Source organism: Phocoena phocoena, chromosome 11, assembly GCF_963924675.1.
Source record: "Phocoena phocoena chromosome 11, mPhoPho1.1, whole genome shotgun sequence".
NCBI classification, from domain to species: Eukaryota; Metazoa; Chordata; class Mammalia; order Artiodactyla; family Phocoenidae; genus Phocoena; species Phocoena phocoena.
Window position 1 is genome coordinate 60,621,711 of NC_089229.1, and position 25,541 is coordinate 60,647,251.

The 25,541-nt window shown below is 52.1% G+C and overlaps 2 protein-coding genes across 3 annotated transcripts; both read right to left on the reverse strand.

Moving 5' to 3' along the window:
• Positions 1-229: 229 nt before the first annotated feature.
• PFDN5 (prefoldin subunit 5) lies at positions 230-3,727 on the reverse strand. Of its 2 annotated transcripts, XM_065887485.1 has the most exons (6): positions 3,628-3,727; positions 3,318-3,420; positions 2,976-3,007; positions 1,853-1,927; positions 1,649-1,754; positions 230-435 (listed from the first exon to the last, which is right to left on the reverse strand). In XM_065887485.1, exons 1-6 carry the CDS (start codon positions 3,697-3,699, stop codon positions 359-361), a joined length of 465 nt encoding a protein of 154 aa, XP_065743557.1. In that variant the 5' UTR covers positions 3,700-3,727; the 3' UTR covers positions 230-358. The 2 variants fall into 2 exon arrangements, with proteins under 2 accessions (XP_065743557.1, XP_065743558.1); XM_065887486.1 differs by lacking the exons at positions 2,976-3,007; positions 3,318-3,420 and having other exon boundaries at positions 359-435; positions 3,628-3,699.
• Positions 3,728-4,914: 1,187 nt separating this feature from the next.
• On the reverse strand, positions 4,915-24,970 carry ESPL1 (extra spindle pole bodies like 1, separase). The gene is made up of 30 exons (XM_065887366.1): positions 24,890-24,970; positions 23,653-24,711; positions 23,267-23,371; positions 22,988-23,108; positions 20,883-21,019; positions 19,383-19,576; positions 18,839-19,078; positions 18,468-18,612; positions 18,221-18,359; positions 17,888-18,027; positions 16,807-16,941; positions 15,648-15,767; positions 14,981-15,152; positions 14,452-14,580; positions 14,162-14,318; positions 13,153-13,262; positions 11,077-12,062; positions 10,289-10,637; positions 9,930-10,091; positions 9,344-9,557; positions 9,052-9,242; positions 8,053-8,180; positions 7,806-7,928; positions 6,803-6,958; positions 6,524-6,694; positions 6,294-6,398; positions 5,998-6,113; positions 5,753-5,836; positions 5,418-5,582; positions 4,915-5,116 (listed from the first exon to the last, which is right to left on the reverse strand). Exons 1-30 carry the CDS (start codon positions 24,968-24,970, stop codon positions 4,915-4,917), a joined length of 6,336 nt encoding a protein of 2,111 aa, XP_065743438.1.
• Between the last annotated feature and the right edge of the window lie 571 nt (positions 24,971-25,541).

Here is a 25,541-nt window from a genome sequence, read left to right on the forward strand (position 1 = left end):
AGCCCCCACTTCCTCTTGCCGGCCGTTTCCACGACAACTGGCAGCGCAGGGAGGGCGCGCCGCCCCGCACAGAATTTCGACCCCCGCTCCTCGAAGGGCCCCGGGTGGAGCCTCCAAGATGAGCACTGTATCACCCCTGCTTATCAGGCTCCGGGAGGGGCAAACCCTCTCACCACCGCCCTCCCATCTCATCACCAGTCCCTTGCCTAATGCAAGAAAAGACCACCACTCTCCCCAGCTGGCGCATTTATTAGCATTAAACACAAGACCCTCCTCTTCCCGCATTGCAGGAAACCACGCCCCCAAAGTCCCAGGCCCCTGAAGCAGGCGCCCTATGTCCGACTTCTGAAACAAGCTCTCAGGCCTTGGCGGTAGCCTGAGGTGCTCCCAGGGCTGTGAGCTGCTGAATTTTCTGGCTCATCATCTCCATGACAGCTGTGGGGAAAAAAGAAGAGTCAGACCCCGGTCAGGAGTTAAACGGGAGAACCCAGAGTTAAAGAAAAGTGACAGGGAGACAACCAACTACAGTTAATAAAACTTTTAACACAGTGATCCACTGTGGAGGGCACACACAACACAAATTTAGAGTCTAAAATGTGTCAGTAAATATGAGAACCACTGGGATAGAAAAACGAACAAAATACAGTATTCAGATGAGTCAGATATAACCAGAAAATAATGTGGAAAAGATGTCTGCCTTTAGAACGGTGGTTCTCAATCCTGACTGCATAACAGAATCACCTGGGGAGCTTTTAAAAAAACACTGTTCCCTGGAATCCCTGCCCCCCCCGCCCCCCCACTGACTTACGGTTGATCCTTGAACAACAGGGGTTTGAACTGTGCAGGTCCACTTATTCGGGGTTTTTTTTTTCAATGGTAAATTCTACAGTACTACATGATCCACGACTGGCTGAATGTGCAATGCGGAACGGAGGATATGGATGGCGGACTGTAAAGTTATATGCCGAGTTCCTTCTACTTCACCAAGGGCTGGCACCCCTAACCCGCACACTGTTCAAGGGTCAACTGCAGTTGGTTTGGAGTGGGCCCAGGTTCTCTTTTTAAACTCTGGGTGATTCTTTTTTTTTTTTTTTTTTGCGGTACGCGGGCCTCTCACTGTTGGGGCCTCTCCCGTTGCGGAGCACAGGCTCCGACGCGCAGGCTCAGAGGCCATGGCTCACGGGCTTAGCCGCTGCGCGGCATGTGGGATCTTCCCGGACCGGGGCACGAACCGGTGTCCCCTGCATCGGCAGGCGGACTCTCAACCACTGCACCACCAGGGAAGCCCTGGGTGATTCTTAATGGGCAGCCAGGGCTGTAATTGCTAGCACTTAGCTAGTTAGGGCTGTATTTCTTTGCCGGGTGTTCATTTACATGCATCTTCTCCCTCATCCCATCCACACTAAATAGGAACTCAAACACAAAAACAAAGACATGATTCCCTTTCTGTAAATTTCTCAAGCACGGAACCCAGGAATCTATAAATAGTGGGTATGTAATGCACAGAATCTAAAGAATAACACATCAAGACACCAAAGAGAAAACCATGGTTTTAATCCAGCAAAGGGGACATCCCCATGGATCACAGTGCAATCCGTTTATTATGGCTGTAGAAAGGGTTCAAAGAGATGCCCAAGGCCAAGCTTACCCTGTTTCATGGCATGCTTCTCCTGCAGAGCTGGCTGGATTTTCTCCATTTGCTTGGTGAGAAAGTCTATCTTCCTCTTGAAGAAGTCCCTAGCATCCTCAGCCGTCTGCAAGGTCAGAGGTGAATGAGGGGTTAAGAGGAGACCCCATTCTGCACTCTAGAACTCCCCTTCAGAGGGGCATCCATATGCTCCCCTCCACTCACCTTCTCTACATAGTAGCCAGTTCCCACATCGATGAGCACATGTTCCACATCATGCAGCTTCCCAGGGACATACATCTGAGAAGCAAGGATTAAGGGAAAACTAGCCCAGCATGAGTCATGATTCCCTGTCAGCTAGCGTGCTTGACCTCCTAAGACCCTTCTTTCTAAAAAGCTAGAAGGCAGGAATTCCCTGGCGGTCCAGTGGTTAGGACTTGGCACTTTCACTGCCGGGGCCCAGGTTTGATTCCTGGTTGGGGAACTAAGATCCGGCAAGCCTCAGGGTGCAGCCACAAAAATTTAAAAATAAAAAGCTATAAGGCCCAAGGACCAAATAGTCTGGAGGCCTACAAACTCCAAATGCAGGGAGACAGGGAAGTTGGTTCCTTATGGAGAAAAATCACATATGCTGATCTTGCCCTCATCCCATCTGCCACCTTCCAAGCAGTTCTTACAGTTCTTCCCATTAGCCCTTCCAGAAAGACTAGAGTGATTTCTTTCCTGTTGCTGTTGAGTGAAAAGGCAGCCTCACTTTCCCTTTAACACTCCCAAACGTGAATTAGCTAATTCCTGATGAATTTAATGTTCATTATTTAAGCAATCCCTACTACGGTGCTATTCCTGTTTCCCTTTCAGCCTGTCAGTTCTCTAGTACAGTTTACAGGTGCCTATTGTCATAACTTGCTCACTCAAGTAAAACATTCAACAGGTTGACACAATCCAGGTTTCTTAGTAACAAGTTTAGGAATAAGAGCCACAGTTGAACTAAAACTGAGGATTAATAAACAGAACCAACACCCTTGTTTCTGTATCCTCTCTTCTAATTGCTTATGTTTTCTAAGTTATTAGTAGAACTGTAAACCACCAGTTTTACCTCCCTATTAGGTTATATCCTCAAACAGCAAAGGGAAATAATCACACCTCAATTCTACATACACCTGGATGCTCACAAAGCATTAGCTGGATGTTGGCCCCGGGTTAGAGAGCAGAGCTAGGAAGCGTGTATAACAGTACTCTCAGAACCATCCGAGCACTCTGGAGTAATTAAAACCTCCCGTCCTTCTTTGCAGGTTAGGTGTGAGGAGAAAAGGCGAGGGCAGGGTAGCAGTTCCTGCAGAAAGGATACAGAACTCGTCAGTGGGACCAGTAATTCTTTCCCTGTGAAAGCAATTAAGACAAACAAGTGGGGGAGGTTGGCAGCTCCAACGTTTAGACATTAAAGGGAGTTTCAACACGGCACAGCACCTAGAGACTGTACGAAAAGGACGGAAATAGGGACAACAGGAGCAAAAGAATGTCCTGGACATTTCAATTCTAGGTAAGCAACATGCAAAGGGCTCCCGTAGCAGTATACAATACATAATGGACTGCTCTCTCGTCTCAGGTAAGGAAAACTGAATTAGGAGGCGGGAAGAGAGAAGCCGGCTCGCAACATCCCCCAGGTTGCCTTCACACGCCTACCCCGTACCCTCGTTGCTTTTGTTCAGCACGTTCAGACAGTCCTTGGCTTCCACATACTTGGTCTGTACCACCTTGAGCTGGGCAATGGACGTGGACAAGAACTCCACTTCCTACAGAGGATGGGAATAAGGGTCAGTGTGAGGGCTGGCGGGAGAAGGGGGCACAGCCGGAGAAGGGGCGGGTCCTGGCACCGCGTGGCGGTTTCGCCTGGGAAGGGAAGCCTCCCCAGCTGGGGAGGAATGGAGTCGGGCGAGGGAGTACGCGTGGTGGGGAGGGATGTGACGCGGCAAAGCGGTGTCTCTGGGGCCCATCCCCACCTGGTCCAGCTGGTTCTTGAGCATTTCTAGCTGCGGCAGATTCAGCTCGGTGATATTAACCGACTGCGCCATGCTGGGAAGGACGACTTATGAAGCTGAAGCCGGCCGGGCGAGCAACGCTCTAGCCATCCTCTGTGCATCTCGATGGCTGCGTCGGGAGGCCTCGCTGCGCCAGACGTCTCTATGGTCCTCCGTCCCGGAAGGGAAGGGAAAGGCTGGTTAGTCTCTGCGACTCCCATTGGAAGAGAAGGGGTAGAGGCACTTTATTTTCTCACAACGTCCCAAGCCTAGCGTAGTCAAGTTGTAGCAAACAGGATTTCTACGCTCAAGGAACCTAATCTTAAAAGTACTCAGGCCATAACCACAGCGTTGTAAAGCAATGTATGCTACTCCACGTAGGTGGTATAAACCTAGTGACAACAGGCAAGGAGGAAGCCTGTGAAGTTCTCCGAGTCGGGGGGAGTAGCACTGTGAAAGGAATGCTTTGGGCAGATGAAGCGGGAGTCTGGCGGTGGAGAGAACACAAAGGAGGCCCGTTATCAACTAAGAAGTACAGCAGTGGGTTTATTAATCAGTGCAGTGTGCTAAATTACCATGTGCTAGAAGTGAGGGATACATGAGAGTGTTAAGATACGTACTTCTGAACTTAATCTAGTTGGAGAGAGAAAACCCGTACATCAGCATCAGAACCCCCCAGAATCGGCTGCTAAAGTGCATGGCACTAACAAGTGTTTTGTGGGGAAAGGACAGCAGCCTATAACATCCACTTAGGAGGGGGGCAAAGCAACTGAGGCATTAAACTTGTGTCACTCCCAGGATACCTGAGGGCAGGAAGACAGGATAGACATGAGGGTACCTGGCCAAGACACTCTCAATGGATCTACCTCTACCTTTCCTTGGGCCTTTGTCCCCACTTAGAGCATTTTGATGCACCTCTCTCCTTCAGCTTTGTCTGCTGAGGCCAAGACAGGCCCAGCTTTGTCTGTTGGTTTTGCCTTTCTTCCCAAGACTCTCAGACTTGAACTCCTGCAAGCTATTCTTATCTATTTATAGTACTACACAGTAGGAAGCCAGCAATAGTCTTATCTTCAAATGTTCTCAGGGGAACTACACAAAACAGGGTTTAAGTGATGTATCTTTATTATATTAAAAATTAAATCAAAAGGAAATGTTGCATATAAAACACTGGGGAAAATCATTTAAAATATTTATCGTAAGGGCCAAATCTAAGTTTGGAGGTAGAACAGTCACATGGCTTCTATCAGCAACAGGAGAGCTCCAAGGGGGTCACTGCAGGGAGACAGGCAAGCCATAGGCTACAGGTGCAGCCCCAATAAGATACTTGAGTCGGGGAGCCTGGCGGGCCTGGCTGACATAGTACAGAAGTGGGGCTCCTGGGCCTGCTCCAAGCCAGCCCTGCAGCAAAGCCTCTGTGTAGCGGTCAATGTCACGGTCAGTCACATCCCAGAGGTTACCTAGAAACAGGGGGCTGGGAAAAGAGAAGGAAGAAATACAAAGTGAGGGTCTAAAACAGAACACCTAGGAAAACACGACTGGTGGTGGTGGTGGCGGTGGTGGTGAGTTGAGAGGCATTAAGCCAATGAGGAAATCCCCTGACCCATAGTTCCAGGAGGAAGATAGAGGATGGCAAAGGGTTAAGGGCCCAGGTATGCCAGGGACGTAGGGTGGGAGGAAGGAGGTGGGGCACAAAAGAGGAAGGATTTAGGGTTCAGACCTGGGAAAGCACTTGGGATGGGGACCTAGGATGGACTTTGCCCCTTGAGACTCACCAGCCAGCCATGATATACTTGAGCACGATGCCAGCCCCCTCCAGGTTTCCGTGCACAGCCAGGGCTGCACTGCTGCAGCCAAACAGCAGGGCCACCGCCCGGCAGCTCAGCCGCAGGACAGCCTGCCCATCCAGGAAGCGGGCACCAGCCCCATGCCCTGCATAGCTGAGGCAGAAGGAGGCGAGATGAGAGCCTGACCTAGCAGGGCCAGGCCTCTGCTGTGTCTCCAGAGGTGTCCTGAGCCAGTCAGGGGCTCCAAAGCCCCAGAGCAAACCGTGGTGATACCCACCCTGTGGGACTGTCCCTCCCCCCACCTCCCTGCCCTGAGCACTCACATGTACAAGTCATGCTCCGCCAGGGCTGCCTGCACCTGTTCCGGGCTCGGCACCTCCCCGACCACCCCTTTCCAGCCAGCTTCACTACAGGGAAAAGGTAGGAGTAAGAAGGGTTATGGGGCAAAGAGGGCAGAAGGAACAGTAGGGAGAACGTGGGCTGCAACATTTGATTCTGGAGAAAAGGACATTTGCCCCTGTCTTGTGCTACCCCTCCCCACCCCGCTTCTTACTCTTCTCCCGCTGACCTGCTAAAATGAGCTCGGAATTGCTCCTCTGTGCTTGACAGGTTATTGTGGGGATTCAGGACGTAGAAGGTACTGCGAGGATCCACGCCTTGGCTCAGCACCGACGAGGCCCCGGACTGATGGGGAGACAGTGGTGATCAGGATCCTGGTCTGGCCCAAGGGCCCAAGCTCCCACAAACTCCAAGCCCCTTTCCACAGCTGATCCATTCCTAAGACCTCCTTCTCTTCCCAGGTTTCTCTACCTTTTCTTGCCCAGTCCCCAATCACCCCCAGTCCCCACTCCCTGAACCCCGCACCTCTTTGATGATGGAGTAGCTGAGTAGGAATCTGAAGGAGGGCAGCCGAGTGACAGGCAGGGCCCGGAGGCTGGGCATGCTCTCCCACGGGAGCTTCTGTAGGTCCTGGGCAAAGAGCACTCAGAGGTTACTGTCCTGAGCCAGGGGTACACAGGAGTCAGAAAGGGCATGGCGGCGAGTAGCTACCCACTGCCCACCAGGCGCTGCCCCTCCGGCCCCTGGCTCCTTACCTTGTCCAGCACCAAGACAAGATGCCTACTGCTTGGTACCGTCTGACCCTGTAGACGCTTTACTGCCTCACTCAGGAGCTCTTGGGCTCGTTCTGGCAGGGCTGGGCACAGCCCATAAGCCAGGGCCTGAACGTCCTGTGAGGTGAGGGTACTGGCACCGCTGAGCATGATCTGCAGGGGAACAGTGGTCATTGAGTACCATAGCTCCCATCTCCACCCTCAGTGGCAGGTGGGAAAGTTAAGGCTACCTTCTTCCCCTTCCCTGATTGCTCAACTCACTTTCAGCAGAGTGGGGTCAGGATACTTCCAGCCACATTCCTGCAGCAATTCTTGTAGACGGGAGGCCTCCTGGGCAGGGCCGGGGTCCTCACTGGATGGCAGCAACAGCCTCCGCCAGCAGCCCAGCACATACTTCTCTAGGGAAGTGGTGAGAACCTGAATGCAGAACAGAGCTGTCAGTCAGAGAGGAAGCTGAGTTTCTTTCCCCACAGGCACCGACATGTTGGAGACGAGGAAATGGGTCTTCCAATAAGTGGATGTGCCTTACTTATCCTACTGCCAGTCATAAAAGGCAAGAAGCGAGAAACATTTTTTCATTTGTTGAGACTCTGGGGGAGTATAGATAAGACGATTTGTAGGGGGACTTCCCTGGTGGCGCAACGGTTAAGAATCTGCCTGCCAATGCAGGGGACACGGGTTCGAGCCCTGGTCCGGGAAGATCCCACATGCCATGGAGGAACTAAGCCCATGCGCCAAAACTACTGAGCCCGTCCTGCCACAACTACTGAAGCCCGCGCGCCTAGAGCCTGTGCTCTGCAACAAGCCACCGCAACAAGAAGCCCCTACAGCACAACAAAGAGTAGCCCCCGCTTGCAGCAACTAGAGAAAGCCCGCGTGCAGCAATGAAGACCCAACACAGCCAAAAAAAAATATATATATATATATATCTTTAAAAAAAAGATGATTTGTAATAAATCACTACGTTTTGACAAATACGAACAGGTGGGCAAAAGCTAAAGCCAGGAAGTAAAATGAAAGCTGTGGTCGGGAGGCTGATACTTGGGCTTAACTTCTTTTTTTGTACTTACCTTTAAACATTCCATTGCCATAACCCCTTCCAGTCTCAGACTCTTGTTTAAACTGCTTCCCAGGTGACATAATTTTTTATTTAGGCCTACACTTCCAGAAAGGACTTGAGGTGGCTCAGCAAGAACCTGGGACCCCTGAGAGAGAAGATATTCCTAGGGCAGGCCGGATCCCACCCCACGCTGGGGACACACACCTCCATCCTACGGTCCAGTTCCAGCCGCCCCGTCCACCATTCCCGCTTGTCAGTACAGCTGCTGTTCTCTTTCTGTTCCTTCTGGATGGCATCAAACTCTTTCAGGGCTGAACTCACAGAAAGCTGAGGGAGATGGGGTTGCAAGAGTTCTGCTTGTCCACGTGACCACCATCTCTCCATTCCCCAGCCACAGCTTGACCAGAAGCCTGCCCCAGCCCAACTTTGCTCCCCGGCCCAGAAAACCTACCTTGTTCTGGGCAGTGGGGATCTGCACAGTGACTGGGGGATTGTCTTTTTCCAGCCGGGTCAGCAGGAGGGTGTCACCCATGGTTCCAGGCTGGAGGGTGGCCAGGGCCAACACACACACGGTCACCCCTGACACACAGGATGTGCCCAGAGTTATTTCAGCTGTTACAAATAATTCCCTTCCCTGTCTTCTGCATGCAATCCCTGTCCATCACTCAAGACAACTCCTAGAAGACTTCCCTGGCCACTGGAGTTCAAAGGTGCTCTCCCTTACCCTAACAGCTCCCTGTAGTCAGAGACCATGTTTTGTATTTATTTGTGTCCCTACAGAAACTAACAACCGCTCCCTCCCACCACTCCCCACATACAGTGAGGCACTCAAATCATTCGTGAACATGTTTCGTGTTAGCATAGGAAGACCCTGGACACCTGAACCTACTTACCCCTAAAGAAAGAAAGACACTGTATTTGCTGGTAACTCAAATTGAGATTCAAAAAAAAAAAGAGGGGCTTCCCCGTGGCGCAGTGGTTAGGAATCTGCCTGCCAATGCAGGGGTCACGGGTTCGAGCCCTGGTCTGGGAAGATCCCACATGCCACGGAGCAACTAAGCCCGTGAGCCACAACTACTGAGCCTGCGCGTCTGGAGCCTGTGCTCCGCGACGGGAGAGGCTGCGACAGTGAGAGGCCCGCGCACCGCGATGAAGAGTGGCCCCCACTCGCCGCAACTGCAGAAAGCCCTCGCACAGAAACGAAGACCCGACACAGCCAAAGATAAATAAATAAATTAATTAATTATTAATTTAAAAAAAGAAAGACTCCTAGATTTAAGGTATGTCTGTTTGGTGAGAGTTACAAAATGTCTAATCAATGGAAAATTTATGATCCTTCCATAAGGATCATAAACGTGTGTGTGAACTAATGCCTTAAACTCCTTCACCCAACTCTTCCCTAAGAAGATGAATAAAAGAACAGCAGAGGCACTGATGCCTGCCGCCATACCACTGGGGATCAGAGCCAGGCGCTCCTGGAAACTCTCCTTCTCAGGCTGGGGGAAGTGGCCAGATCCCGACGCTCTGAAGGAAAAGAGGCGCTGGATGCGGGCCAGGGGTATGTCTCCAGGCCTCTCCTGGAGGTTCAGCTCCTGCAGCTGCTCTGCTATTTCAAGCGATCCTCGGCGCTTCTGGGCCTTGCTGCAGGCAACACAAGAGGGGGTGAGTTCTGCCTCCTTCAAAGTCTGGACCACTCCCCCCAGTCTGTCCCAGCACAAGCCTTAGGGATGGTGGGCACTCACCTGAGCTGCCTGTGGAGGTGGATGAGCAGCTGGTGGCGACAGGTGATGGAGACAGACTCGGTGACAAGGCAGGCAGTGGCATAGGGATCCCGGTGGCCCAGGCACAAGGCCAGGAGGCGGCAGAGGTGAGCGTAGAGCCCACTAGGAGGGCAGTGACTGACCCCACGGAAAGCAATGCTTAGTGAGTCACAGATGGAATCCAGGATAGAGAGACCTAGAGGGAGGTCAAGACACCGATGAATCCCCGACTTCCTAACTGATAGGAACTTTCCAAGAATGAGCGTCTGTCTCCTCTCCCACGTGGAAAACAGCAGCTACCATTTATGAAGGGCAGTGTGCCAAGTGGGGAGCTATGCAGTTTACATGCACCAACTCTCTCCATCCTCCCCAAATTCCACCTTACAGTTAAGTAAATTGAAGCTCAGAGAGGTGAAGTGACTAGAGTTCAGCTAGTAGACAAAGAGTGCTAGGATTCAAACCCAGGTTCAAAGGCTACCAGATCCAGATGGTCCAAAACCAGAACCAAGGACAGTAATGGAAAGGCACTGGGATCAAGTGATCACACCTTTGTGGTCAGCATACTTACTGACGGCTACGGGGGCCGAGGGGAGTCGGAGCGGAGGACCAAGATCCTTGTCTCTCTCCTTGTCTGGGCCCCGGACGGGCAGCTCTTCTTTGCTGGCATCCCGTCTCAACACCTCACATTCTCCTATGGCTGAATCGAGCCCTGGAGCTGGGGTCTTCCCACCTGGGCAGACAACACGACTTACCTGTAGAGTTCCCTCTTCCTGCCATCCCCTTTGCTCTCCCTTTAGGGTCTGGTCCCAGAGGCAGCAAAAGAACCTTCTTCCTGTTCCATCTTTGGCACCAGTTATTTCTCATGTTTTGGCCCCAGGGCAACCCAAAAAAATCATGGACCTCTATTTTCCACCCTTGCCATCATACCAGAGGCTGAGTCTTCCCCATCAGGGCCCCTGAGGATCTCAAAGCTCATTTCCATCTGCTTGTCAGTCAGTTCCTCCTCAAGGATAGTCCTCATCACCTCGGGGCCCAGCTCCTCACAATGTCCTGATGCCAGCTTCTTGACCCTCCGGCTTCTGCCACTGAGGCCAGGGTGCCCAGGGGCACTGCCTGGGGCGGCCACCGCGTTTGTCTTCACACTTGGGCCCTTCCTGGCTCGGCCCCGGCCCCGGCCACAGCCCCGGGAAGCAGTGCCCCGTCCCTTGGGTCCCTCTGCAAGCCGTGCCCCAACTGAGACAGGGTCTTCCAGGTCACTGTCATCACTGAAGTTCACCTAGGATGGTGGGAAAGGGAGAAGGGCCAAATGACAAGACATTGTCCACCAGCAGGTGGCGCTGTGGAGGCGCCATCATAGAGGCCCTTGGGGAAGATTTAAGAATCAACCTCCCAGGTATTAGGCCACACTCAACCAGGGGCAGTAACCCTGGGCTGTGGAAGGAGGGAGAGGAGGAAGGAAGAGAAGATAAGGAGGATGAAAAGGGAAAGGAACCGTATAGAGTGAAGAAAAGTCCCTTCTGTCTGAAACAAAGATGGACTTGAACTAGGTCTTGCTGTGGAAGACGTAGGGGTCCTGCAGTAACAGGAGAGCTTAAGGTTTCCCACCACCCCCGCCAGCCCTAGGAAGCTATTCCAGAGACGCCTGCTCTGCAGAACTCTTCTCCAGGATCACCCCCACTCAACACCAGTACCACCTAGCCACAGCCCCATCTCACCTTGAGGCGTGTCTGGACCCTCTGTTGTACCCTGGGGGCCTTGGGAACCTCAGGCTTGCTCTTTGTAAGGACTTCCTCAAACACGGTGAAGGGGACACGAGGGCCACCCTGCCTGACCCGGCCTGGGGGCTTAGGTGTACAGGGTGGTCCTCCACCTTCCAGACCTTTCAGAGAGGTATTTGAGAGCGGCAGGGTAGCAGAGACCTCTTGCTGGCGTCTTCGTCCACAATGTTTTTGGCTCCAAGGCTTAGAGTGTTCTGAGCCTGCAGGGGTCTTTACTGATGGTGGCTGCCAGCCCCAGGAGCTCACAAAAAGTCGGGGAGTGCAGCAGCTGAGGCTAGCCAGCTTTGCAAGGGCCTGAACCAAGAGCAGGTTGGCTCGCCAGGGCTCCAGGTGGGGTATCCGAGCCACCACAAACTTTAGCCCCAACTCCAGGATCTTCCCCAGGCTCTTGTTTGACGGCTGGCTCAGCCCCTCCAGTGCCAGCTGTGTGTATGCCTGAGCCGAGATCTCATCGAAGAGGCCCAGGACAGGAGAGGGGGGTGCTTTGTGATTCAGGGAAGCTTGTAGAGCTTGGGTGAGGCGCTCACTGGCTGCGGGGCAACACTTCAGCACAACCTGCAGCAGATCCAGGCCCTGGGCCTGATGGCCCGTGGCCAGCCTCGCGCCCGCTGTGATCAACACCCAGCGCAGACAGACTGCTGAGAGGACAGGGCTGGCACAGAGTGAGCAGTCACAAGTGGGCAAATGGGTCAGGAAGCCAGGGCTGGGCTGGGGCTTTGTTTTCAGGATCGGGGAGGAGTTAGTAGAAGGTGCTACAGGGCCAGGCTCCTTGGCCACGGTGGCCACCAGCTCCAGGTCAGGGCCTCTTAGAACAAGCTCTTCCTCTGGAAGCTCTGGAGGATGGGGCACCCAGGCCCGCTGCTTCCCCTTCTGCAAGTGGACCTTCTTCACAGAGTCTGGGTGTTGCGCTAGTCCGACAAACTCTGAGGGAAGAGTGGAAAAAGAATTACAAAACTGGGAGAAATGATACCAGTGTGTCCTGAGCTACCTCAGCGGCCAACGACCTATGTTATTTACTTACTAACTGTTCATATATGTTACTGTACTAACATACTAAATATTAGCATCCTTACTATTTTTTCGATAAAATCCTAACATTTTCTGCCCTTCTAACAATGCATCAGCACAGCCCACAGAGCCCCCAAATCTGCAGCTCAGAAGGCTGCATGGCTCAGGCCAGAAGGCCGGCACCCAGAGGCCCAAGTCTTAATCTTGTCTCTGGCCCCTGAGTAGCCCCGTGATCCTGGCCTCAAACATTGAATTTCTCAATTTTCTGAGTTTACAAATGAAAGAACTCTACATTCCCAACTCAACTTCCCAGGATTTTGTGTGGATCCAATGAAATACTACAGGTAAAAGTGGTTGATAAGGAAAAAAAAAAAGCACCATAAATACAATATTTTATTATTAGCTTAAACCCTTCTGAGGATGCTACATTTGTGCTGCCCCATACAGTAGCCACATGTGCGGCTACTGAACACAGAAAGTGTGGCGAGTACCTAAGGCACTGAATATTCAATTTTATTTAAATTAAAATATATTAGTGCTGGGAATTCCCTGGCAGTCCAGTGGTTAGGACTCAGTGCTTTCACTGCAGGGGCCCGGATTCAATCCCTGCTCCAGGAACTAAGATCCCGCAAGCTGCATGGCACAGGCAAAAAAAAAAAAAAACCAAAAACAGAAAAACAACAACAAAAAATATATATATATGTCTATACATGTGTGTGTGTATATACATATATATACACACATATATACATATATATGTATATATTTGTGTGTGTGTGTGTATAATATATATATAAGCACTGAAAACTAGAAGCAGGTAAGGTAGTCCTGGACAGCCCATCTGAAGGAGGGACACCAATGGTCTGACTGAAGTGAAGGGAGCTTTGCCCTGGGACAGAAGTTAGTCTGATTTAGGAGAGAACCTAACCTTGACATGTGAAGCTGTGTTGCAGTGCGTGCATCACTCTCACTGCCGCCCACGGGCGTAGGGGCCGGGCTGCTCACCTGTGCAAGACTCGAGCAAGAACAGAACCTGCTGCAGGTCCGACTGACAGAGGTCGATGTCATTGCGCGCCAGCTCCAGCTCCCCCTTCAGCACCAGGAACAGGGCACATCTGGTCGGGAGAGAAGATGACGACCCATTAGTGGAATCCTTTGTTTTCCTGGAGAGTCTTTTTTTTAAAAATAAATTTATGTATTTATTTGTTTGCTTGTATTTTTGGCTGTGTTGGGTCTTTGCTGCCGTGCGCCGGCTTCCTCTAGTTGCAGTGAGCAGGGGCTACTCTTCGTTGCGGTGCACAGGCTTCTCATTGTCATGGCTTCTCTTATTGCGGAGCACGGGTTCTAGGCACGCAGGCTTCAGTAGTTGTGGTATGTGGGCTCAGTAGTTGTGGCTCGCGGGCTCTAGAGCGCAGGCTCAGTGGTTGTGATGCACGGGCTTAGTTGCCCCGCGGCATGTGGGATCTTCCTGGACCAGGGCTCGAACCCATGTCCCTTGTAGTGGCAGGCAGATTCTTAACCACTGCACCACCAAGGGAGCCCTCCTAGAGAGTCTTTCTGCCCCTTTCCCAGGTAGAGCCATCACAGTCTTTTCCAGTGTCCAGAAGGCCTTTAATTCCTAAGGCTGACTTCAGGCACTCCCTGACGAAAACCCTCTACACTCATCTCTCAAACCAACTCACCCTCGTGCATGAGGACAGGATTTCCCAGACCGAACTCCTCACCAAAAGGATCCTCCAGACGAAGAGATTTAGGGAAACATTGTATACTAGATCTCCCTTCTGGAGACTGATAATGTGTGTTAGCATACTGGAGGACATGGTAAGTCCTATAGGAAATGAAAACATCTAATCTTGATTAACTCAGCATTTCCCACTTGTTCGCCATGGAATGCATTCTTCCACCAACCCGTCCAAATATAACATGTTAATCTGTGGAATAGTTTGGGAACCCACGGTCAAGGTCGTAGGTCCTCAGGTTTGGGAATCGGCATCCTCTTGGGCCCTGTACTCACTGGCGCAGTATCTGCAGCTTTGTTGTAAGTTTCAGGGCCTCCAAGCAAAAGGCTTTGGCTTCGCTCACACTACCCAGGTGGACCAGGCGGGAGACCAGCTTCTCCGAGCAGCTTAGCACCTCGGTAAGAACCTGCCATTTTTGTACCAGATTTTCACCTGTAGCAAAGGAGAGAGACGAGACCACCATCATGTGGAACCAGGACCCGTAGCCTGGGTCCTCTGCAGACACAACTGCCAGCCCCGCCACCTAGCCTGTTCCTTCCACGTCAGCTCTCCTCCTCGCACTTACCGTAGTCCAGAAATGGTGTCTCCACAGCTGTCTTCTGAGCCGAGAGCACATCGCTGCCCATGAGCAGGAGGACGATGCTTCGGAGGAGCTTGTGGGCGTCGATGAGCGCTATCTCAGGTGTCTGCCAGCCTGTGCAAGCGTGGGGGAAGGTGGGAGTGACAAGAAGGGAGATGATGTGGCCAGAACTTCCACCACCTTCAAACAGTAAGAAAGCAAATGCGAAGCATGCTCTCACCCTCTCCCTCCACACTTAAGGCAGACAGAGCTAATCAATCACAGAACTCTCTCCCCCGAGGCTACATGGAGTCTCAGAACCCTTGTCAGTGTCGTGTTCAGGGCAGTCACTGAGCAGTCAATTAGAGTCAGCAAGCAAACTGAAACTCATCTGCTATCCCAGGCCTGCTCTGGGCAGCTTCTAGGTAGGCTCATCCACGCAGCTGGACAGCAGAGGGGACGAGGGCAGAGAAGAGCTGACAGCGGACAAACCACACAAACCACACAAGGAGGGCCATCCACCCTCTTCTTTCACCTTGGGCACAGAGCTGCTCCCACAGGGAGGCCGAGAGGCTGCCTGATGAGAGGCTCAGGTAGACTGCCACAAGCTGCAAGGCCTGGACGCGCAGCAGGTACCAGGCCTTGGATGGCCTCTGGAGGGCAGGGTCCCGAAGCACAGACAGCAGCAGAGAGGCACCCTCAGCCACCTGGGGGGAGGGGGCAGGGGCGGAGGAGAGCAGTGAGTGAGGCAGGATCAGAAATTCAGAGCTCAAGGTGCCCCTACGGATCACGTAGCCCAGTCCCCTGCTTTTCAGATGATAAAAGCTGGAGAGCAAACTAGAGCCTGAAAGGGCAGAAGACTCAGCCAAGTCACATAGCTAGTGTGTGAGAAAGCCCAGCCTTTTGGATCCCACTGGATTTCCAGTCGAGGGCGCCAGTGTCATCCCAGTTTCTAGTCACGGGACAGACTTTCCCCCTTGCCCCAGAGGGAGCTGGAAAAGGATGAAAAGGATGGAATGGCTCCTAGAGAAGCACACGTGGACGATCCACGGGAAAGGGCAAGACAAGATGTTTCTGCTCCTCGGGGCCACGAACATTCTCCCCAGCTCCAGGGAAGCCTCAGGAGCCAGACAGATTCTCTGGAGAATCCTAAAATCCTTCCCATACCCAAGACCTATGGGGATCAAGAAAGTGAGAAGCACCTTCTGGCAAGCACAGTAGAGTTGACTTCGCAGGAGGTCACAGGTCAGGGAAAGGAGCAGGCATGTATCTGTGGTGCGATCCAGAAGCTTCAGACTTGATTCTGCCTCTTCCAGGTACAACTGAGGAAGCAATCGGGGGTGCGTGAGCATGCTGGTGAGGAGAGGCAGCCAGACTCTTCAAATTAAAGCGGATTAAAGCATTTGCAAGCAAAATGTTGACCTTGTCCAATTAAATATTAAATTATTTCAAATATTATAGTCTACGTAGGAATTATTCTCTCACTCACTAAAATGCTCATTTAGTACCTTTCCGTTAACCACTAAGCTAGAGAGACAAAGCTGGATAAGCTGTAAGCAGGGCCTTCCATCCAATAGCTTGCAATGTCGGGGTGGGGGGCGTGGGCACCCAGGACCCAGGGAAAGTGGTTGATTTTACCCTTGAAGAAGGGGACATATAAAATGCGTTATGAAGGAGACAATTGAGCTAGACCTTGAAAAGAAAGTACGGGTTTGCTGAAGGAAAAAAAAGTTGGGGCGAGGGTGCATTTAGGGTGAAGGGTCTACCACAACCAAAGACAGCGGGGTACGTATGAGGAATATAAAGTAAGTGGTACAGATTAGCATAAAGTTCATGGTGTGCAGCGGCAAGACAAAGAGTGAACCAGAATATAGAAGGTGTGCGATCCAGAGTAAAGGATCTGGACAGTATCCCTCAGGTAGCAGAGAAGCCAATGTAATCCTTTAAGCAGGAAAGAGATAAGATCAGATCTGTGCCTAACATGATCCCGCTAGTAGCCGGAGTGGAAAAGGGAGGAATTGGAGGCCTGGAGACCAGTTAGGATACATTGTTAACAGCCCTAAGTGAACAAGAAGCATCAACTGGGACAACAGAAATGGCTGGGAAACCCCGGATTAGCAGCGTATTGCCAGTGCAGACTAGGTAAGACTGAATGAACGGTTGGTTTGGCAGTGAGACGGAGAAAGATGCCTCCTCTTCCCCAGCTGCGTCCCAACCACTCCACACTTTACCATCCTTCAGCCAAACGTGGCGCGGAAGGCAGAGAAGCCACTCCTTCAGTAGCCTACCTTCTCAGAGGAGAGCTGGGTCACCGAAGCCAGGTCCCCCCGCAGCCCCAGGCTAGCGCGGCTGGGCACTCACCTGGGCGTAGCTGGGACAGCCGAGTTTCAGGAGGAGCTGGGTGACGTGGCAGGAGGAGCCGGCTGCCTTTGCGTGGTCCTCCAGTCTCTGGGAGACGATCCGTATGAGCAGGAAGACCTCCAGAGCTCGCAGGGGCTGGGAGGCCAGGAGCAGCACATTTACCCAGCTCGCGCTCAAGCCTTCATTTCTAGCCCCTCCTCTCCAGCCCTTTGGGACCTTGGTCTGACCTGAGGGCCTGGCTGGAATGTGGCCACCCAGACAGAGCAACCACTACCATCCTCAGGGAGCCGGAGAGGAGAGCAGCGAGGGCGTCTGCAAACCCTCCTACCCCCTCACTTGTTTTAAAGCCCACACGCCAGTTGTCTTCAATAACCAGGATTTCCTGGGCGTTTGCTATGTGCCAGGCACTGTGCCAGCTCACTTTATTTTCATAGCAACTCTAACCCTAATTTTACAGATGAGGAAACTAATAGGTTAACATATGTTAAGCTGCTTGTCTAAGTTCACATAACACGTATGTGGTAGAGCCGAGACTCAAATCCAGGGCTCAGGCAGCCTCCCAGGCTCCTCCTGCTAGGAATATGACCTAATGCCCACAGTAACAAAGATCCTCTATGCGCAACGTCCTTTCTCAGAGGTTCCTAATATGGGGTCCAGGGAAGAGCTTCAGGGAGTCCTTGAAACCTGACATTGCATGTAAAAATGTAAGATTGTATCTGTACGCATTTATGTATTTTTTCTGAGTATACAGGTCTCAAATTATCTGATAATTACCAATAATTACGGCTAACGTTTGAGTGTTCCGTTTACACACACCATCTTTCACGCATTATCTCACTGAATGCTAACAAGGCTATGAGTTAGTAGTATTATTACCCTCATTTTAGAAATAAGGAAATGGGCTTGGAAGGTTAAGCAACTTGTTTAAGGCCATGAACTAGTGAACGCTGGAGCCTGGATTTAACTCAGGGAGACTGGTGACACAGCCCACACTGGATGACATGACTTCTCAGCAAGGACACAGGCCAAAGAAGGTGAAGGAGCTGGGTTTCTGGCCCGTGTCAACGCCCTGCCCCGTTACCTTTGCCACCAGCTGATAGAGGGCCGCTAGGATCTGTAGGGAGGCTGCTGTCTGCTGCAGGCACCGCACAGCGGGGGCCTGCCCCTTTGTAAGCACCTCCTTCCACAGGGCCAGGGCTTGGTCCAGGCATGTGGACTGAGCTGTAAGTCAGAAGAAAGGGACCAGCCATTCTCTCAGTGTGGGCATCTGGGGAAAGGTGGTCCTCTTCCCCATACTGGCCTCTGCCCTTGTGCCCACCTTCCATTCCACAGGGCAGCCTCCCTCACACCTGGGGCACCCATAGGAAGCCACAGAGGAGGCCCCATCCCACCACACTACGTTCACGGCCCTCACCAGCATCTGCAGCCAGGTTGAAGGCAATGTTACTGTATAGGAAACGATCTTCCTGGAGTTTATCTTCATAGTTCAGGTCATTGACATCAAACTCCTCCAGGTTACGAGGGGCCTGGGCCCTCCGATCCCGCTCAATACCCTGGATGGGGCGACCAGGGTGAAAACACGGTTGTCACGAGCTTACTGGGGCCCAGGGAAAATAAACCCTGTATCCAGTCCTGCTCAACCCCACAGCAACCATGCTCACCTCCTGCATTTTGGCCTCCAGGGTACAGATGTAGAGCCACAGCAGGGCCTGTGCTTTATCATCCAGAAGCCGATCCTCGGCCTGGGCCTCGGGCCTCACAGACTCCAGAAGCTGCAGGGCTTCCCAGATGGCATCCAAGGCAGAGCTATAGGGAGAAGACGCACTTAAGCCAGGCTACTGTGAGTGCCTGCCACGCTGTCCTGGGAAGGGCCTTCTGCAGCACAGCTGGCCTCATCCTTTGAATTGAGTTCCCATGACCACAAACTCAAGGGAGTGCTCAGGGACGTGGAGAGGGAAACGACGGGCTCCAGGAAGGGTAAGAGGAGCTAGGGCAAGAAGCAAGAGTGGCCTTCCCAGGCCTTCCTCCTCACCAGTCGGTCTGCTGGGCAAAGTCGTGATAGCAGAGCACCTGAGCCAGTTCCACCAGGTGAGTGGCTCGGGCCCAGGCCCCGGCCGGAGTTTCCTCGGGGCTCAGCTCCAGCAGGTCGCAGATGACATTGAAACGTTCCTGCCCCGTGTTGGCCCGCACCGCCTTGTAGGTCCGCAGCTCCTCCCTGAGCAGGACGGCCACGGTCTCTGGGTCCCAGCCCCTCAGGCTGTCTCGCAGCGTCCTGAGAGAGGGCAGGCTCAGCACTGGGGAGCCCATGAAGCACAGCGCCTCTGCCCCAGGCCAAGGAGTCCCCGCCTCAGCTTGCTGAGAGCTCAGTTTCCAGTGGTGAAAGCAAGAGCAATTGCCTGTCACCGCTGTCCCCCCAACTACCCAGCACAGTGGCTGGCACACAGTCGGCACTCAATCCATAATGATGAATGGAGGAAACAGTGCCTTTTTCAGACATGAGGATGAATGTGACCATGAGTGCCAAAGCAGCCCTCTCCAGGGGATAAAAATGGTTGTCCCCCTCCCCACCAACTCACTTCAGCTGTAGCTCCTTGTCTCCGGCTCTGGCTGCATCCATCTTGACCCGGACCCAGAAGGTGACTGGCTCAGTCATGTGTTTGGGGCCACAGGGCCGCAGGGCTGCCAGCCACAAAGTCACCATCTTGCAGCCCTGGGCCTGTTTACCCAGTTTCTTCAAACTCTCTACGTGCAGCCGGAAGCATCTGTGCAACTGACCAGAGGAAGAAAACAGACCAAACTGGAGAGAGGAAGCAAGGAGTCTGTACCATGGTGGAGGATGTGTGTGCTCAGGGTCCTCCTGCCCCCAACCCCGCCCCACAGACACCTAAGAACTAAATATCTGGGTGCTCTCAACCTGAGGCTTCGACCCATCCCACCCATATACCCGTCACCCACACCCCTGCAAACCTGCTCCTTTTTCTTTTTTTTTTTTTTTGTTAGAAGATGTTGGGGGTTAGGAGTTTATTAATTTATTTATTTTTGCTGTGTTGGGTCTTCGTTTCTTGTGCGAGGGCTTTCTCTAGTTGTGGCAAGCGGGGGCCACTCTTCATCGCGGTGCGCGGGAGGCTCAGTAGCTGTGGCTCACGGGCCCAGTTGCTCCGCGGCACGTGGGATCTTCCCAGACCGGGGCTCGAACCCGTGTCCCCTGCATTAGCAGGCAGACTCTCAACCACTGCGCCACCAGGGAAGCCCCTCCTGACCCTTCTCAGCAAATCACCACCTTCTCCTGAGTTAGAAAGGCGAGACCATCTTGGCCTCTTCCTTCTCCCTCCCTCACACCAGTCACTTTCCAGGTTAATCCTTGACTTCTTGCACTCACCCACTTCTTTCCATCCCTTGGGAAGCTGTTTCAGTTCAGACGCCCACCCTTTCCTGCCTGGGCTGCTAGAGCCGCCTGGGTGCCTGGTGTTGTCCTTTCCTTCTGTTTATTCGCCACAGTGATGCCGAGAAGCCCAAGATACCAATCCGATACCAGGCCTCCACTTAAATCGAGAGGCTCATCAAACGAAACCCAAGGCCCTCTATGACCCGTCTTGCCAACCCATCATTTCATGGGTATTCCTGCTTTATGACAGTGGTTCTCACTCTGGTTGCCCAAAGGACCACGTAGAGGAACTTTAAGAAAAATATCCAGATGCCTGGGCTCCAGTGCCAGAGATTCTGAAGCAATTAGCTTAGGACAGGCTTTAGAATTTTTTTTTTTTTTTAGTTCACTCAGGTGATTCTAATGTCTAGTCAGGTTGAAAACCACTGGCCCAGGACAAGGCTAAATATAAAAAGTGAATCCAAAAAAAAAAAAGTAAATATGAAGGCGTGGTGAGATTAAAAAAAAATAAAGTGAATGAATCAAAAACATTAAATAACAGTACAGGTGAGGTCCGAGAAACACTGCCCCAGGTACTGCTGCCAACATGCAGCTCCTAACTCTCTACTCCAAGGCAGGGTCCTGGCCAGGCCCTTTCATGCTACTTGAGCCCCCTCCTCCCTTCAATATAACCTCCCTCCTGCCCTCATACCTTCTCAGGAGGCACCTCAGGATAGGTGTCCGGCTTTGCCAAGCCCAGGTGCTGACAGAGGGGCTCGGAGATGGCACAGGCCTCGGCATAAAGCTTGTGACTATAGAAGTTGTAGGCCAGGTTACTGGTGTAAGAGGCTGCAGGGGAGAGAGAGGACCGCTGACTGCAGGAATGGTTCCACTGCCCTCTGCTGTTGGAGGGGCAGCAGAGAGATGCTAAACCTGTGGTCAGCTCAGCAGTCCCCAGATCAGCCAGGAACCCCCATCGCTAGGGAATGAGAACGGGACAGCTCTCCCCTTCATGCTTCAAGTCAGCCCATGCCCTCCATTCCAGGAAGGTAACCCCACACCAGCCAGCCTCTCTGCACTTGTTTTACAAGAGCCAAGTCCTCATTCCCACACAGGGCCTGTCTCTCCTCACATGCCAATCTCTGTCTTCATCTTGCTCCAAAGGTCAGCATTTTGGGGGAAACGCTCTGGCCTATCCTTTACTTCCCTCTCCTTCCCTCATTCCACTGAAGCCACAGTAGCCTCCCTGCTAGCCCTTGAACACGCCAGCCCCTCTCCTGCTGTAGAGCCTTGACACTGGCTGTTTCCTCTGCCAGGGGACGTCCTTTCCCAGTTTTCCACATGGTCAATTCCCTCACACCCTCCAGGCTGTGCTCATGTCACCCTCTCCAAGAGGCCTACTCGGACCACCTTTTTTTTTTTTTTTTTTTTTTGGCCACGTGGCATGTGGGATCTTAGTTCCCCAACCGGGGATTTGAACCCGCACCGCCTGCACTGAAAGTGTGGAATTCCAACGACTGGACCGCCAGGGAAGTCCCTGACCACCTGTTTAAATGGTAATTTGCCCCCCACTCACCTGCCCTGACCTCCTAATTCCCTTTCTTATCCTGCTCTACTTTTCTTTTCCCTCCATATTTCTGATCACTTTCTAACATGTTGTACTTCAATTATTCTACTGTTTATGGTCTTTCTCCCCCAACCAGAATGTGGCTTCATGAGAGCAGAGATCTTTGTTTTATTTACTGACATATCTAAGTACTCAGAACAGTGCTTAGCACATAGTAGTTACTCAATAAATATTCACTGAATGAATACAATTTTCCTAAGTTCTAGTTTAGGCAGCTTCTTGGCTATCGATGTAGATGGCTGGGAGAAAATAAAGTAGGTCTTCAATATCAATACTCTGTGGGAAGAATTTTCATACTATTAACTTTTGTGACTCCTGATGACCTGTGGCCAGGTTCAACCTGATAATATGAATATGAAAAACGCTCCAAAACCTTCTAGTGACTGCACTCATTAGGTTTATATAATTCAAACTAAAGGGCTATGGTTTTTGCAAAACTGAGGGGGAAATTTATTATGAAATACAAAACAGGTAAAACTAATTGATGCTGTTAGGATAGTTAGTGGTTACTGTTGGGGTGTGGGGACCAGAAGGGGGCACAAAGAGGGGTTTTTTCAGGTGTCTATGTCATGCTCTGTTACTTGACCTAGATGTTGGTTACAAACCAAGCTCACTTTGTAAAAATCCATCAAGCTGTCTGCTTATGATCTTAGTATTTTCCTGTATGTATATTTCAATAAAAAGGGTGGGGAGAAATATTCATGCCTGTTGGTTAATATATACATATACATAGTATATATACGTATAGTAGATATACACAGTATATCTCTAGAGGGATACATAAGAAATTGACCATATTAGCTGCCTCTGCAGAGTGGGACTTGGGTGACTAGGATTAATCACAGTAGAGGGACTTTTCGCTGTACGCCCTTTTGTGCAATTTGTATTTTGAATCATGTGAATGTTCTACCTGGTTTAAAAAAAATTAAGTTATAAATGTTCTACATTTTCATGAAACAAATACCAAGTCAGATTTCAAAGCCAATGAGAAAAAAATTCACATCTGCTATGATAAATGAGCCTCATCACTTCTCTCCTGCTGTTAAATACAGAGATCCTTATAAATATCTTTCTCACTGCCTCCCTAAGCCATAGGGAGGTCCCACAGAACTATCCAGCTACTGCTACTTGCCTGCCTAACAAGCGATGACCCTCCCAAGAACCCTGTATCTGGGCCCTAGGACACTAACCAGTCATCCCCAGGTAGTCAGTCAGCTCTCGGCCTGACAGGCCCTGTAAGGCCTCCATCATCCAAACAACAGTAGATTTGCAACTTTCCACTAGCTGGGCCAGGTCAGCCAAATCACCTTCCTGAAGGGACAAAAAAGGTGAGAGGAAACATAATAGGTCTAAGGTGATGTCCACCCCACCTCATGCCCAAAGCCAAAGCAACCCCAAAGCTCTACTGAGGGCAGTCAAGCAACTCCAGACCCTAGGACCTGTCCAGGTTTTTTGATTCCAGATGGTACCTGACAGCCTTGGGCAAAGTCATAAACCACCGTAGTGTAGAGGTGAAGTCCCTGAAAGTGCATCTGAACCAAAGCCTGCAGTTGCTTGGAGGAGTCCCCACGGACCTGAGGAAGGAAGGGGAAGCTTGGTTTGAGGGACAGGGAGCTCCAAGCTGAAGACTGGCCCAGAGCCCTGGAGAGCTGAGACAGCCGGGGAGTAGGAAGAAGGACATCAGGATGGGCCACTGCCCTCTCAGCGTATACGAGGCTGCTTGCTGGCTGGCAGGCATGGTCCAGAGAGCAGCTTACCAAGGCGGGAGCCAGGGCTTCCAGATCTTACCAAAGACCCTAGCCCGATGGAGTCCACAGAACCACATTCCCACCCTACCTCTAGGTCCTTAACTCACGCCATCCTGCAGCTGCCGGATGAGGCAACAGTAGCTGCCAAGAAAAGCAGAGAGGCCCAGAATGGCATCAGGTCCATAGTGCCCCTTGGTGCCTCGCTCCAGGACTGAGAGGAAGAACTGGCAGCTGTCACACAATGCCCGCAGTGCGGGGGACGGTGCCTCCATGCTGTTTTTCAGGACAGCTGATGCCTTGATCAGAAGCTTGGCCACTGCCTGGGGTCCTCCCTCGCCAACCTGCTGAAGTTCAACTGCTATCTGGCAAAGCTGGAGGCTGGGGGCCAGACTGGTGTTCCTCAGGTAATCGTAGGCCTTCTGCACTGCCCTGGTGGCTCTGGCGTGGTGGTGGCCCCAGCAGAGGCGACGGCAGTGCTCCAGGGTGAGCTCCAAGAGACAGAGGGCCCTCTGCGGGGAAAGAGGACCAGGAGAGCCCCCTCCCTCTCCCACCAGAGCTCTGATCACATGCCTGGAGAGCAGGTCACCTAGGAAATCAGCGTCTGCTTCATGCAGACCATGCCCACTGCCTTCAAATAGCTGATTGGCAGCTACCACTCGACAGGCTGTGGGAGAAGCAAAGTGGGGAACCTCACAAGGGGTACTTTCATCCTCCAAGAGTACTAGAAAGCTCAAGGCCTTTAGCCGAGCTGACAATGCAGCTTGCCGCTCCACCAGGGCTTCTGCCCCCTTCCAAAGCAGAGAAAAGCTGCCCCGAGCCACAGCCTCATAGTCCTGGGGAGCAGCTTGTCGAGAACACTGCACCAAGCAGGTATGGAGGGGCTGAGCGACTCGGAGTGTGGCCTCTGGGATTCCCTGTGCAGCAGTGTTCCGCAGAAAGATGAAGAGAATTCGTTCCAGGTAGAGAGGTGGGCGCTGGGGTGTAGACATCAAGTAGCCATCGCAAGCCACCTCTGCCAGCTCCAGCAGGCTCCCCAGGTGCCTAGGGCAAGCCAGCTTGACAGTCAGCTGCTGGTTGCAAGCCCTCAGGATGGCATCACAAGCTTGCCTCCTCTCGGCATCAGATCGGCAGCTGGGAGAATCAGCTGGAAGCTTGGACAGGAATTCCTAGGAGGAGAAGATGTGAATGAGGCTACCAAAGGAGAAAAAAAAGATAGGGAAAGGAACTAGAAATGAGATTGCTCAAGAGTGGATCTCCTACTAATCTGTCTCTTCAAATAAGTCAAAAAGCAAAACAGCTCAGCTTGGTAAGCCAGGTGCATCCACAGCCAGACAGCACTCCCACCTTCAAGTCAGGCAGCAGCTCTTCAGCCTCCTTTGGACTTCTTAGCAGAGTCCCAAAGTTGACTCCTTTGAAGCTCCTCATGGTGCCGCGGGACTAGAGGAAAGAAAACGGATTAGGGAAGGCGGAGAAGATTTGTAAAGGAGCTAAATGAAGGGCGGGAGAAGGGCTTGAAGGCCGCGGAAGGCGGGGGGTGGGGGTGGGGGCAAAAAATCCCATCAGAAATCCTATCGGAAAAACATACATGCCAAGACGCCGGGCTCCCGTTATAAACCGACGCTTCTGCTATTCCTTCCTCCCAGCCTATCCCCAGCCTCACTACCCGTCCCACCAACCAACGCCCCACACCGGAGGCCTCCACCGAGCTCTTCAGCACCACCAGGGCGTCCCGAAGTCTCCCGACCCTACCTCGTAGAGACGCCCGGCCTCTTCCTCAAGTCAGCGCTGGGGCGTCATTCACCTCGGCGCATACATACGTTCAGGAGTACCTCCAGGCCTTCCGTCCCAGAGATAGTTCTTCCCAGAGGCAGGACTTACCCACTAGACTGAGTACTCCGCAAGGATCCAAAATGTATCCTTCGTTTTCCGCGCCAGCCCCTCCTTTCAAATATGCCCAGCGACCAATCAGCGAGAGCTACGTAACGTCGGCGGGCCG

What these genes read in the sequence shown, in the direction of transcription:
- PFDN5 (XM_065887485.1), bottom strand. Translation starts at nt 3,699, where the DNA reads ATGGCGCAGTCGGTTAATATCACCGAGCTGAATCTGCCGCAGCTAGAA. An exon ending in TGGTCCCACTGACGAGTTCT is followed by an intron (nt 1,928 to 2,975) that starts GTATCCTTTCTG and finishes CTTGCTTCTCAG; the next exon opens with ATGTATGTCCCTGGGAAGCT. An exon ending in GAAGCATGCCATGAAACAGG is followed by an intron (nt 436 to 1,648) that starts GTAAGCTTGGCC and finishes TTTTCCCCACAG; the next exon opens with CTGTCATGGAGATGATGAGC.
- ESPL1 (XM_065887366.1), bottom strand. Translation starts at nt 24,970, where the DNA reads ATGAGGAGCTTCAAAGGAGTCAACTTTGGGACTCTGCTAAGAAGTCCA. An exon ending in GCTGTCCCAGCTACGCCCAG is followed by an intron (nt 15,768 to 16,806) that starts GTGAGTGCCCAG and finishes TTGCTTCCTCAG; the next exon opens with TTGTACCTGGAAGAGGCAGA. An exon ending in GGGTCCAGACACGCCTCAAG is followed by an intron (nt 10,638 to 11,076) that starts GTGAGATGGGGC and finishes CCACCATCCTAG; the next exon opens with GTGAACTTCAGTGATGACAG.